This window comes from Kwoniella dendrophila, chromosome 6, assembly GCF_036810415.1.
Source record: "Kwoniella dendrophila CBS 6074 chromosome 6, complete sequence".
NCBI classification, from domain to species: Eukaryota; Fungi; Basidiomycota; class Tremellomycetes; order Tremellales; family Cryptococcaceae; genus Kwoniella; species Kwoniella dendrophila.
This window is the reverse complement of record NC_089481.1, coordinates 268,820-279,638: the sequence shown is the minus strand read 5'-3', so window position 1 is coordinate 279,638 and position 10,819 is coordinate 268,820. Positions and strand designations below refer to the sequence as shown.

General features: G+C 37.0%; 5 protein-coding genes across 5 annotated transcripts; 1 reads left to right on the top strand and 4 right to left on the bottom strand.

The window, feature by feature from the left end:
• Nucleotides 1-294: 294 nt before the first annotated feature.
• On the bottom strand, nt 295-1,305 carry L201_004667 (uncharacterized protein; the record flags this gene model as incomplete). The annotated part of the gene is made up of 1 exon (XM_066220408.1): nt 295-1,305. The coding sequence occupies one exon, from the start codon at nt 1,303-1,305 to the stop codon at nt 295-297; it is 1,011 nt and encodes a 336-aa protein (XP_066076505.1).
• A 429-nt stretch (nt 1,306-1,734) lies between these two features.
• L201_004666 (uncharacterized protein) lies at nt 1,735-3,167 on the top strand (the record flags this gene model as incomplete). Its single annotated transcript, XM_066220407.1, has 4 exons — nt 1,735-1,930; nt 2,088-2,245; nt 2,311-3,000; nt 3,075-3,167. 4 exons carry the CDS (start codon nt 1,735-1,737, stop codon nt 3,165-3,167), a joined length of 1,137 nt encoding a protein of 378 aa, XP_066076504.1.
• A 645-nt stretch (nt 3,168-3,812) lies between these two features.
• Nucleotides 3,813-4,241, bottom strand: L201_004665 (uncharacterized protein; the record flags this gene model as incomplete). The annotated part of the gene is made up of 2 exons (XM_066220406.1): nt 3,813-3,932; nt 4,092-4,241. The coding sequence occupies 2 exons, from the start codon at nt 4,239-4,241 to the stop codon at nt 3,813-3,815; spliced, it is 270 nt and encodes an 89-aa protein (XP_066076503.1).
• Nucleotides 4,242-5,519: 1,278 nt separating this feature from the next.
• On the bottom strand, nt 5,520-8,281 carry L201_004664 (uncharacterized protein; the record flags this gene model as incomplete). The annotated part of the gene is made up of 10 exons (XM_066220405.1): nt 5,520-5,960; nt 6,038-6,203; nt 6,306-6,448; nt 6,534-6,765; nt 6,841-6,969; nt 7,061-7,178; nt 7,252-7,467; nt 7,602-7,721; nt 7,827-7,974; nt 8,102-8,281. The coding sequence occupies 10 exons, from the start codon at nt 8,279-8,281 to the stop codon at nt 5,520-5,522; spliced, it is 1,893 nt and encodes a 630-aa protein (XP_066076502.1).
• Nucleotides 8,282-8,759: 478 nt separating this feature from the next.
• Nucleotides 8,760-10,580, bottom strand: L201_004663 (uncharacterized protein; the record flags this gene model as incomplete). Its single annotated transcript, XM_066220404.1, has 4 exons — nt 8,760-8,805; nt 8,873-9,590; nt 9,658-10,356; nt 10,445-10,580. 4 exons carry the CDS (start codon nt 10,578-10,580, stop codon nt 8,760-8,762), a joined length of 1,599 nt encoding a protein of 532 aa, XP_066076501.1.
• Between the last annotated feature and the right edge of the window lie 239 nt (nt 10,581-10,819).

The following is a 10,819-nucleotide window of genomic DNA, read 5'->3' as shown; positions in this document are numbered from 1 at the left end:
TTAGTTTAGCATCATTTACCATATCTCATTGCAATACCTTGTCATTGTCATTATGTGCATGTTATATTATTTTTAGTCTATTGCGTTATTTGTCATTAAATTTCCGTTCCGTCCTATTCGTTAGGTGAATGTCAAGCAAGAATACCTTTATATATGAATATATGTACATACGAATGATTATACCAATTGTCCGTTACGTGAGGTCTACTTTTACAGATCCATTCATACTAATCCTTTGCAATGTATTCGATAGACTTTCCATAGGTGATTATGATAGCAATAAATTTTGGTCTTTTATGATTTTGATAATTTCGCACGTTTCCTCTTTTCTCTACGTAACTGAGTTTTCGATTTTACTGAAGTCGGCCCCTGTAGTACTTCTTTGTCGTTATTGTCCTCGTTAATTACTGTTTGATCAGATTGGTCTCCTTCTGTCCTCTGCTCGCGGTGTTGATCCTTCCCTTCGGTATCGTTTTCCTCATCCTCATTCTCTCCTTCATCATCATTATCGTTCAATGGCCTCTTTCCTGATTTCTTAGATTTTGAAGGTGATCCAAATGGTCTCGGACCATCATATGGGAATACACCTGAGCCACTAGGTGATGAAGCTGCCAAAGTATTTATCGGAGTTGTTTGTCTTGATATTGAAGGTGGGAAAGGTGGGAAAGGTGGTCCATCTTCTTCCTCTTCACCACCACTCGTATCATTCTGTAGCGGTATATCATCTTCGAGGTTTAATCGGTTATTCATACCAGCTGCAACAGCAGGGTGTACTTTATTATTTCCAATTGCAAAAGGATCTTTCTTTTTGTTCTTTTTGGCAGTACTAAATGGATCTATTGATTTGTGCTTCTTTTGACTTGACGATGATTTACTACTACCTCTACCTTTAGATTCTTCCTCATCTTGATCATCCTCATTGTGAGTTGAAAATGCATTGAATTCTTCTTTAGCTTTACCTTTTCTTTCCAAGTTCAATTTTTTCGATAATCCAATTAAACCATTTCTTTGTTGGGAAGGTATAGGTGAATCTAAAGATGGATGTCCTAAGCCTAATCTATCATTCGATATCGAGCTAGATGGTTGACCAGGTATACCATTGTTAATGAAATTAGGTTTAATCAATAAATTGTTGAAATCACTGTCATCTTTCTTGCTATTTAATATTGTTGATGATGATGATTTTGAAGATTCACCAAAATTTGAGGGTATCCAAGAATCGATAGAATTGAAAAATATTGAAGCTGATAAAGATAATGCTTCTGTCGGTATTGCTTGTTGTGAATTTGTATTTATAGTGGACATGTTGTATAATTGCTCTCCGTCTCCTTACAGACTATCTTGGATTATTGTTGTGATGTCGCCAATGATTTAATCGCTCTTTGTGCTGCAGTAATAAGTAATAGTAGTGTAAACAAATTGAGCTTTCGAAATCAACAGTATTTTAACTTTTTGTACGGTTATGACGGTTATATATGACGCCGATGAAATGATTCGAGTGCCACATTCACAATTTTCCGTTTTCCCCTCAAGATTGTATTATCATGCTCCTTCGGATTACAACGATAGTCAGCGTTTGCTTCTATCTTTTTCAAAAAGATCGATAATAATCTATTGACATTTCAACATTTGTTAAAACCGTCATTGACCTTTGACATACCTTATAATAGTCATATCTCTCATTTCTGGCATCTAATATCGACAGAAGAAAAGAAGAGGATATACATAAAAAAAATGGCTTCAATTCCAGTACAATCTGAAAAGCCTTCTGGGCCAACCGCTTTCGCACCTTACCTTGATACAGTAGCCAACATCTTCCACCCTGTTGCTGGACCTGTGTTGAACACATATGGTAGATTCCATGGATGGAAGGAAAGCATGGGATTAGTACAACCTGGCACTGTAGAAAATTTGACTAGAGAAGTACAACGTATGTATGATGTTTCCGTTCGATTTGGTTCATATAGAAAAACAGTTCATGAAAAAGTCATTGAGCATTTCGGAAGGATACATTGGCGGATATGGAAATTGATATTATATACTCATATGTAGAGAGGCACATGCTAATTCTACTTTTGTATCTGTAGAGGTCCACCTCTCAAACTGGTCTTTTGATGGTGCTAGAGCAGATGTAGCTAAAGTCGTTTCTGCCAACCCCGCTTTCCAACTCACCCACTCTTTCTCTCTTGGTTCAACCACCAGACCTCCTGCTTACAACTTTGGTGCTATCTTTGCCAATGCTAAAGTGAGTATATCAGCTAAAGTGTTAAAAGAATCCGGGAGCTGATTTATCTTTTTACAACGATATAGACTTTCTTACAAGGTGGTGTAGATGGATCTGGTACCGTAACAATGAGAGCAAATCAAACATGGGTACCTGGAGATATAACCAAAGTTCAAGCGCAATTAACTAATAAAGCTGGACAATCAATGTTACAAGTTGAACATGACCATTTAGGACCACACTATACATTTTCATGGAAATCAATGAATCCTGGAATTTTAGATGGTACAGGTATACATATTGCATCATTATTACATTCAGTTTCACCTAGATTATCATTAGGTTTTGAAACTGTTATTCAACATCCTCAACCAAATATATTAGAAACTGCTACTTCATACGTAGCTAAATTAACTTCATTACCAAATCCTCTAGATCAATTAACACCTTCCGCACCAGGAGTACCATTACCTTTTACACAATCTTGGACAGCAACAGCACAATTACAACCTTCAGGAAATGTTCAAGCTACATATTATCAAAAACTAAGTGATAAAGTTGATGTTGCATTAGATTTACAAACTATCATTCAACCTGCTTCAATGTTAGGTCCAGCTAAAAGAGAAGCTTTAGCTACTTTAGGTGCTAAATATGACTTTAGAATGGCTACTTTTAGAGGTCAAATTGATTCAACAGGTAAACTTGGAATGTACTTGGAACAAAGATTCACTCCTGCTTTCGCTTTCTTGGTAGCTGGTGAGATCGATCACGCCAAGGTGAGTAAAATTACGGTATAAATATCGTTACATCGTGAAGAGTATGACTGATTTGCCCTCTTTTGACCCAACAGAACGCCTCTAAATTCGGTGTTGGTATCATGATTGAATCATCTACTATGACACAAGAAGAAATGATCGCCGCTGGTATGTTAACTCCAGTATAAGTGGTAGTTGCAGAATAAATCAAATCAATCAAAGGGTGATTTAAATAGATAAGAGAGTAAGAAGACGGATGTTCTTGTAGAATAGGATAGGTAAGAAACAGCTGTAATAGGAAGCTGCTGGGCTGTGAAGGTAATGGCGAGGAGGAACGACGAGGTGTTGCAGTGACATAGAAAAGCAATCTTTAGTTCTTGTGGATGTGGGGAAGAATTAACTATATCATAATTTTCATACGATTCGCAAAAGGATTATATACTTCAAAATCTGTATTACCGCATGGATCACTTTTCAGGATATCAGGACTATTAGGTAGCTCATTTTTGACGGCGCTCCTTGAAGGAGAACAATCTACTAAATCTCAATCCGACATTACACTCCTTGGTCTTCATTTACAAATTCATTTATGGTCAGTGGCCCGTCAAGGCGTGAAGCTCCCACGCGTCTAACAAATGTAACAGAAGTTGCATGGTGCATTGAGCTTATTTCGATTCATACTGTAGGATGATTGAATGATCGCCATTTGTACAAAGAACAGATGGAAGGCGTCAAAATATCGCACTTGTAGCGAATCTGTGTTTCCCGGGAATCAACAACATCAATGCATAATTTTCGGATGCGAATAGATGGCTAATTCACAAAACAAACCCTTATAATGCATCCGGATTGTTGTACCCCTGTGCAATGAGACCTGCAGCAAGAGATCCTCGACCTCCATTATTGGAAGATGAAGTTTCATTATTTGATGTGCCATTTGAGGAGGAACCGTACTGCAGGGGTGGATGAACAAAAGAGTGTCAGAACTCTCGTATTTTGATCATCTGTCGATATTACTCAACACAGTACAGCCTCTCATGATAAATGAGAGACTCGATGTCTGCAAGAGAAAATCCGAAAGTTTGACTTTCGGAAACGGCAAATCAACTCACATCTTGGTTTGTGAAAGTAGGTCTTGTGTCTGGTTGAACTGTAGATGATGAAGAAGATCTAGAGGCAGTATATCCGCTATAAGCTCGAGATGATCTATATGGATTGGTACTGGTTAACCATTTTGCGTCGGCAGCCTTGTTTACAGACATAACTTAGTCAGGAAAAGCTGATATTGTATATTAAGTTTACTTATGAAGTATCGATCTCTCTGATACGTCGTGAAAAGGGGTCGTATTGGAATCAATGTAAGTGTAACTTACCATTGTGGTGTTCTTTAGATTTTGGTGGTAGGAAATTTGTGAGAGTGAAAATATATGTATATGTTACTTGTGTCAACTGATTTCTACTGTAAAATGTAGGAAATTCACTTCCCGAGTTTCAAAGTATCTTACTATTTATACCTTAATGCGTTTGCTGATGACTCGAACTGGCAATTGATCATTCAATTCTCAAACAGTATCAACGGGCAGCCAGACCGAATCACGGATACCGACAGAGAATGCACCTCTTTTCCCATTTCACATGTCTCGGCATCAATCTTTCGAAACAATCGATTTGAAAGGATACAAACAGCTCTCCCTTATCTCATGCCCAGTCTGACGTAGTGTCCTGACAATATGAGTTACACTACTCTGATAACAACCGGAATTTGAAAGTGGGTATCTTTTGTCTGAGTGAAATTTGATTGTTCCATATTCAAGCTGATACTGTACTGAATTTTTTCTTTGACATGAATAGTTTAAAGTGAGTTTTACGCTCAATTTCCCGTGGCAAACTCTATACTATGTACAATACCGTATATGACAAACATGAGCAATCTGAAGTATGCGATACTACCAAGTGCAACGTGAAGCGAGCTCAAAATGGGCTATGTGGCGAAAGCTTGCCTATGACTAGTCAGTCGGATCTCTTTCGCATTGTTACTCAGCCTAATAAAACGAAACGAGATAATATCAATCGTGGTCTTATCTATGAGATTCAGCCATTGAGTAAAAGAAGCGTTGGTGTCTCTGTCCTTGGTTTTCGCAGAATCTTTCCAATGTACATGCGGAGCGACTACACGATAGGGGAATAAGCAGGGTTTTTGTAATGATGAAATGACATGTTTGACCGATAATCATGTTCCGAATATCGGATCCTTTCTTTAGCAGATACAAGACCCTTTGTTCTCAACCTAGCTTTTTGCCAGTATTTATGTAAAGTTCCTGTATTATCATGGAAGATGCTTGATTTTTCCCGTATAGTTAAAAGTAGGTAAGGTGGATCAACACCTTCCGCGACTCTGCAACGTATGGGATCCAAATTTCCAGGGATAAATAAGTAAGGTGTTGATCGTTCATGTCATAAACATATAAGGTTTATTCACCAATATCACGAATAAAATGAATTGAAATACTCTGAAATTTTACAGTATGAGTTCCTCTGAATCAGTTGCCCCAAATCCCAACTAGACCATCTTCACCAGCACTTAACATTCTGTCATTTTTCCAAATAACATCGAATACAGCTCCATCTTCATGACCCTCTAAGACTTTTAACGGTTTAACAGTTTGTATAGTTGACGAAGTCGAATCTTTATTCGTACTTTTACCTCTTGGTGGATAGTATGCTGGTGTTATATGATTATTATTCGATAAATTATCTTTTCCTTTTGATTCGGATGTGCTGTTTGCTGGAAGTAAACCACTATTTGCTGTACCTGATATATCTGAAGATGTCGAACTATTCGTAGAGCCTTCTCTTTCCCATATATAGATCAAACCATCTTCTGATCCACCAACGACCAAAGAAGCATTATGAGCGAATGAACATCTAATCAGATTCTTGGACGTATTTTGATGTCCCGTATATCTGTAGATATTGCGTTGCTGAGGGATCAGGACAACCCAGTGATATATCGATCAGCGTTGGTGATCCCTTGTAAAAGAAGTATATATTTACTTACCATACGTAGATCCCATAACCTGTTTGAATTATCTTTACAGCTAGCCAAAAGATATCTACCCTCTTGATCAAATTCAACAGAAGTGATCTCTCCAAGACAACCAGTAATATTCTTTATACATGTGCCTCCTACAGCATCCCATAACCGGATATGTTTATCTTTTGACCTGTCATACACGATAAACAGATGTATTAGCTCCACCGTGGATCCATAAGAAGTACAACCCAAATGGAACTCAAGATCAACACGGAGAAGAATTTTGACCTACCCTGATGCAATTATGTTACCAGTATAATCGAAAGTAACAGCCAAAGTAGATTGACTATGTCCTGAAAATGTTCTCACTTGTTTCGAGGTTTCGACATCCCACGAGCGTAAAATCCTATCGTAACTTGCCGAAACCACTTGATTCTATACAGGAAGGTAAAACAATCAACCGTGAATGAGTTTATGAAATTTTCCGTTCTAAATGGCGACTTTCAGGAATTTTACTCACTTGCTGGCCAGGTCTCCAACTGACACTATATACATCTCCGCCATCACCATATAGAATGTTTCTACAATCACCTGAATTCGTATCCCAGAATCGCAACGTTCCATCGCCTGAACCACTAACGACGGTTGAACCTGATTCGGTAGAAGAGCAACTCCAAATTCTAGATGTGTGCCCTTGCAAAATATGGTAAACATTATAATCTTGTGTCGAAAAGATACGTAGGGTGGAATCACTGTAAAAATCATCAGAGGAGATCAGACATATGCTCGACATGACTACATGTAAATTTATTCGTGATTCAACATACCTTGCACCACTAACACCTAATTCCCCGCGAGGTCCAATAAGGTCGACACACTTGACATTTGCTGTATGTCCTTTAATCAGACGATTCAGTTGATCAGGGAGTTGAAGCGGTCTGTAGTCATTCAGAAGGCTAAGAAGGGGGGTGGTCAGCATCTATCAGGTAAGGTATGTTTAGGGAATGCAAGGTTTCAAGCAGATACTAGGATTTAGCTTAGACTTACGTAGGTAATTTGAGAGTTCCATCACCACCATAACCAACTTGACCTACTTGCCAAGCTGCAGCTTGTCTCAATAAAGTCCTTAATCGATCCGGAGGTATATATCGTTTTTCTTGATGACCTATAATCAGTTTATCGATTTATTCTATGAGTCATATTAGAAAAAGGACGGGATCGCATGAACGAAGACTTACTATGTCCTTTCTCACTACCCATTAATTCTCTCCAAACGCCAACCAATCTTTCTCTTTCTGGACCTACACCTGCCCAATCCCTAAATGTAGGAGCATCATGAACGGTAGATGCAGAAGTTAAATAAGATAAAGAGTAGAAATCATATGGAACAGGTTGATAATGTTCTAAAGGTTTTAAACGTTTTGATAATAGATTGAAAGCTTTTTGTGATTCCCCTAACATAACAAGATTGATAATATCAGTGATGATTGCATAGAGGAATATAGGTTTCATCAAATATCAATGTAAAGAAACCGATCTTAAGTTCTGATAAGGATTTTACATAGAATAGAATGCAAACTATACTTACTATTTTCGACATGTTCTAAGAATTGTTGTCTCCAGCATAGATATAAAAACGATTTTTGCGTTTGATGTTTAAGTAAACCTGGTTTAGATATCAAACCTTCTATAGAGCTATAATCACCGTCTTTGAAATATATAGTCAGCGAAATATATGATAAACGATTGAATTACAGATATAGTCATTCTTCATGTAGTACCATATCAGATCATTTGAAACACTTAAACTCACCTAAAATACATCTTTCAACATCTTGAATCCAATCTTTCCTTTCTTCCAAATTATGTTGATTCTGATTTAAAACGTTCTCATTCCAATAATCAGATATGTTCGGTATGTTTCTTGCTTCTAGATATTGTCCAATTAATAAATCAATTTCCTATTTTATGATATGATTGATACATATCAGCTTTCCTACCTTAATTGAAAGATAAAAAATTGTATATTCATGGTATGAGATTTATGACGTTGTCGTTGTTGTCGTTAATTCATCTGCAAAAACTCACTTGATCAAATTCATTTTCATCAAATTTAATATCATCCAAATCGACATTATTCCTTATAGGTAGTTTCTCCTTTTGTCTGATTGTTAATGATGTATCGCTCTTCGAATGCGATTGTAATGTATCGTTATTTGTTGAAAAAGATGATGATGATCCAGCTTGATTCGGAGGTGTTGATGACATCTTTAACAAAGCTTTTTCGAATATCCGTTCTTCTCTCACAGCAGTCTTCCTTCTTCTTTGACACAACGACTGGTATTGATATATGGGTCTAAAGACAAAGATAAGTTAAACTGTCATGCCTTTTGACCTCATTAGATAGCTTGAGCTTAAACTGAACTCGAAACCAGTTAAGAGTAGCACGTGGGCGATGGTAGAGTATATTTCCGGCGGAAGAAGGAAGCAAGAAGAGGACATACAGGTCGAGATTCTACAAAAATGGGTGACTGCTTCTTGGGAAGGATTATCTCGTATTATTTGGAATTTTACATCAATGCATTGAAGGTATGACTATATGCAATTTACTATATTGTCTAAAAATACAACTAAAACCGTCTATACTATTATACGTTTTATATTACCAAGTACCCAAAAACAATTGTTATCTAGATATTCCCTAAGATCTCTTCCGGAGTAAAGATAGCCATTCTACTGATTATTCTTATTCGTTGATATCGATATCATCCCCTTTATAACCGAATCCAGGCCTAAATAAAGCACAGCAAGGGTGATTAGGTTGAATCGACTGATCATTATAGGAGGAAGACTACTTACCACATAACCATAGAATGTAAATCTTCTACACCTTCATCATTTATCTTAACACCTTCAGCATTTGATATTATACCTCTCTTAATACCCATTGTGACTTTGATTGCTGGTGCAGAAACTTTATAATTTTCTAATATCTTGTCATCATCTTCTAATTTATAATTACCTTGTTTTGATTCTCGTTGATGTATTAATCTAATTATATTTCTAGCAGCAACTTCAGATTGATAATATGCTGTATGTCCAGCTTGAATTGCACCTGTTTCTGCACAATCTCCACATGCGAAAATATGCGATAAATCTTTTTCTTCCACCGGCGTACTGGAATTTCTTCTTGATTGAACTTCAGGTGTTGAAATTACTGATCCTCTATCTGATGATGGTGGTGTAATTGGCATTGAAGATAAAGATAAATTATTTAATCGATCTTCAACTGAGTTACTATTACCGGAAGAAGAAGATAAAGCATGTACTTGTAACGTTGGGTGTACTCTAATTCTACCTGATTGTGGACAGATTACAGATGGATCAACTGAAGCCATTAATGCGATGTGTGGCTTTTGTCCAGTACAAGGTAATACTAGATCAGCTTCAAATGTTCTACCATGATCTGTAGTGACTATTTTTTTCTTTCCATTTAAGATTTCTGGATCTTTTGGCCAGGTCATTACTCTTTCACCAAGGACAACTTCTACACCGAGTTTCTTCAATTCTTCAATGACTACGATTTTTCATACAATGATTAGCATGAAACAGATATTGACATAGAAATGTCAAAGTTGACTTACGAGCAACATGAAATTCGATAGGATATCTAGGCATAACTCTTGTTCTAGAATGTAATAACGTAACTTGCTTTGATGGGTAGAGGTATTTTAAATCTGAAGCGAATTGAATACCCATTGCACCAGCACCAACTACTACAACATGTTGAGCTTTTTTCAATTTTTCAGCTGAATTTTCCATCCATTTCACACCATGTTTTTTAGTTCCACTTATATTTTCTAATTCATCTTCTGGTTTCTGATTCTCGTTACCTTTTAAATCTAAAACTTTTGACCAAACGTTCACCGGGGAAGGCATCGAAGCACCTAAAGCATAAACGCAATAATCAAAATTTATAGTTTCTTCAGGTCCATCATATTTTCCATATGTATCAGGTGAATGTGTTGATTTAGGTTGTTGTTTTGATGAATCTAATGTAGGTCTAACAAACGTTACAGAATTCGAAGTTAATTTGACTATGGATCCTTGTATAAATTCATGTCTCGATTTTGATCTTTTGGATACTTCTAAAGGATCTGATAATCCATCATGATCAGAGCCGTCTAAGGTATTCACTGTAGATGGTGGTGTGGTAGGTGGTGTTAATGGTCTTTCATTTGCACTTGAAGATGATTCCGCTTCATCGAATAGATGTGTATAAGGTATATATGCTTTTGGTGCATGTTGAGGTAAAACGGCGAATCTTGGAAATGCGTAAAGATCTAATCGATTGATTGGGTGAAAATTAGCTCGCCGCTCGGGTTAAGGGTAGTCTTGTGAGTGAGTTCAGCATCGTCGAATTTAGCTCACGGTTGAAATGAGAGTTTCTATCAATCACGATTAGCCTCCAATTTGGTGGTAAAGACTTTGATAACAAATCAGCAGCTCGTTTACCACCATATGCTACACCCATAACCACGACAGTTTTGAAAGGAGCACTTGTCATCTTGTTTTGATCTATTCTGAATCGGCCGATAAATACAAGGTGAGTGAGAGGAGAGGGTCAAGGTAGTGAACAATTACGAGTGGGGAAAGTTGTTTTGAAATGTATAATTTCGATGGTTGTGATTAAAAACTAAACAACCCAGAAAGTCAAACTAGCAAGATCGGAAGTTAAGATCTGCTAGGATAATTTTGGTGTATTTTTGACGCAAAGGTATATAAAAGAGATTGGTTCCAAGCAAG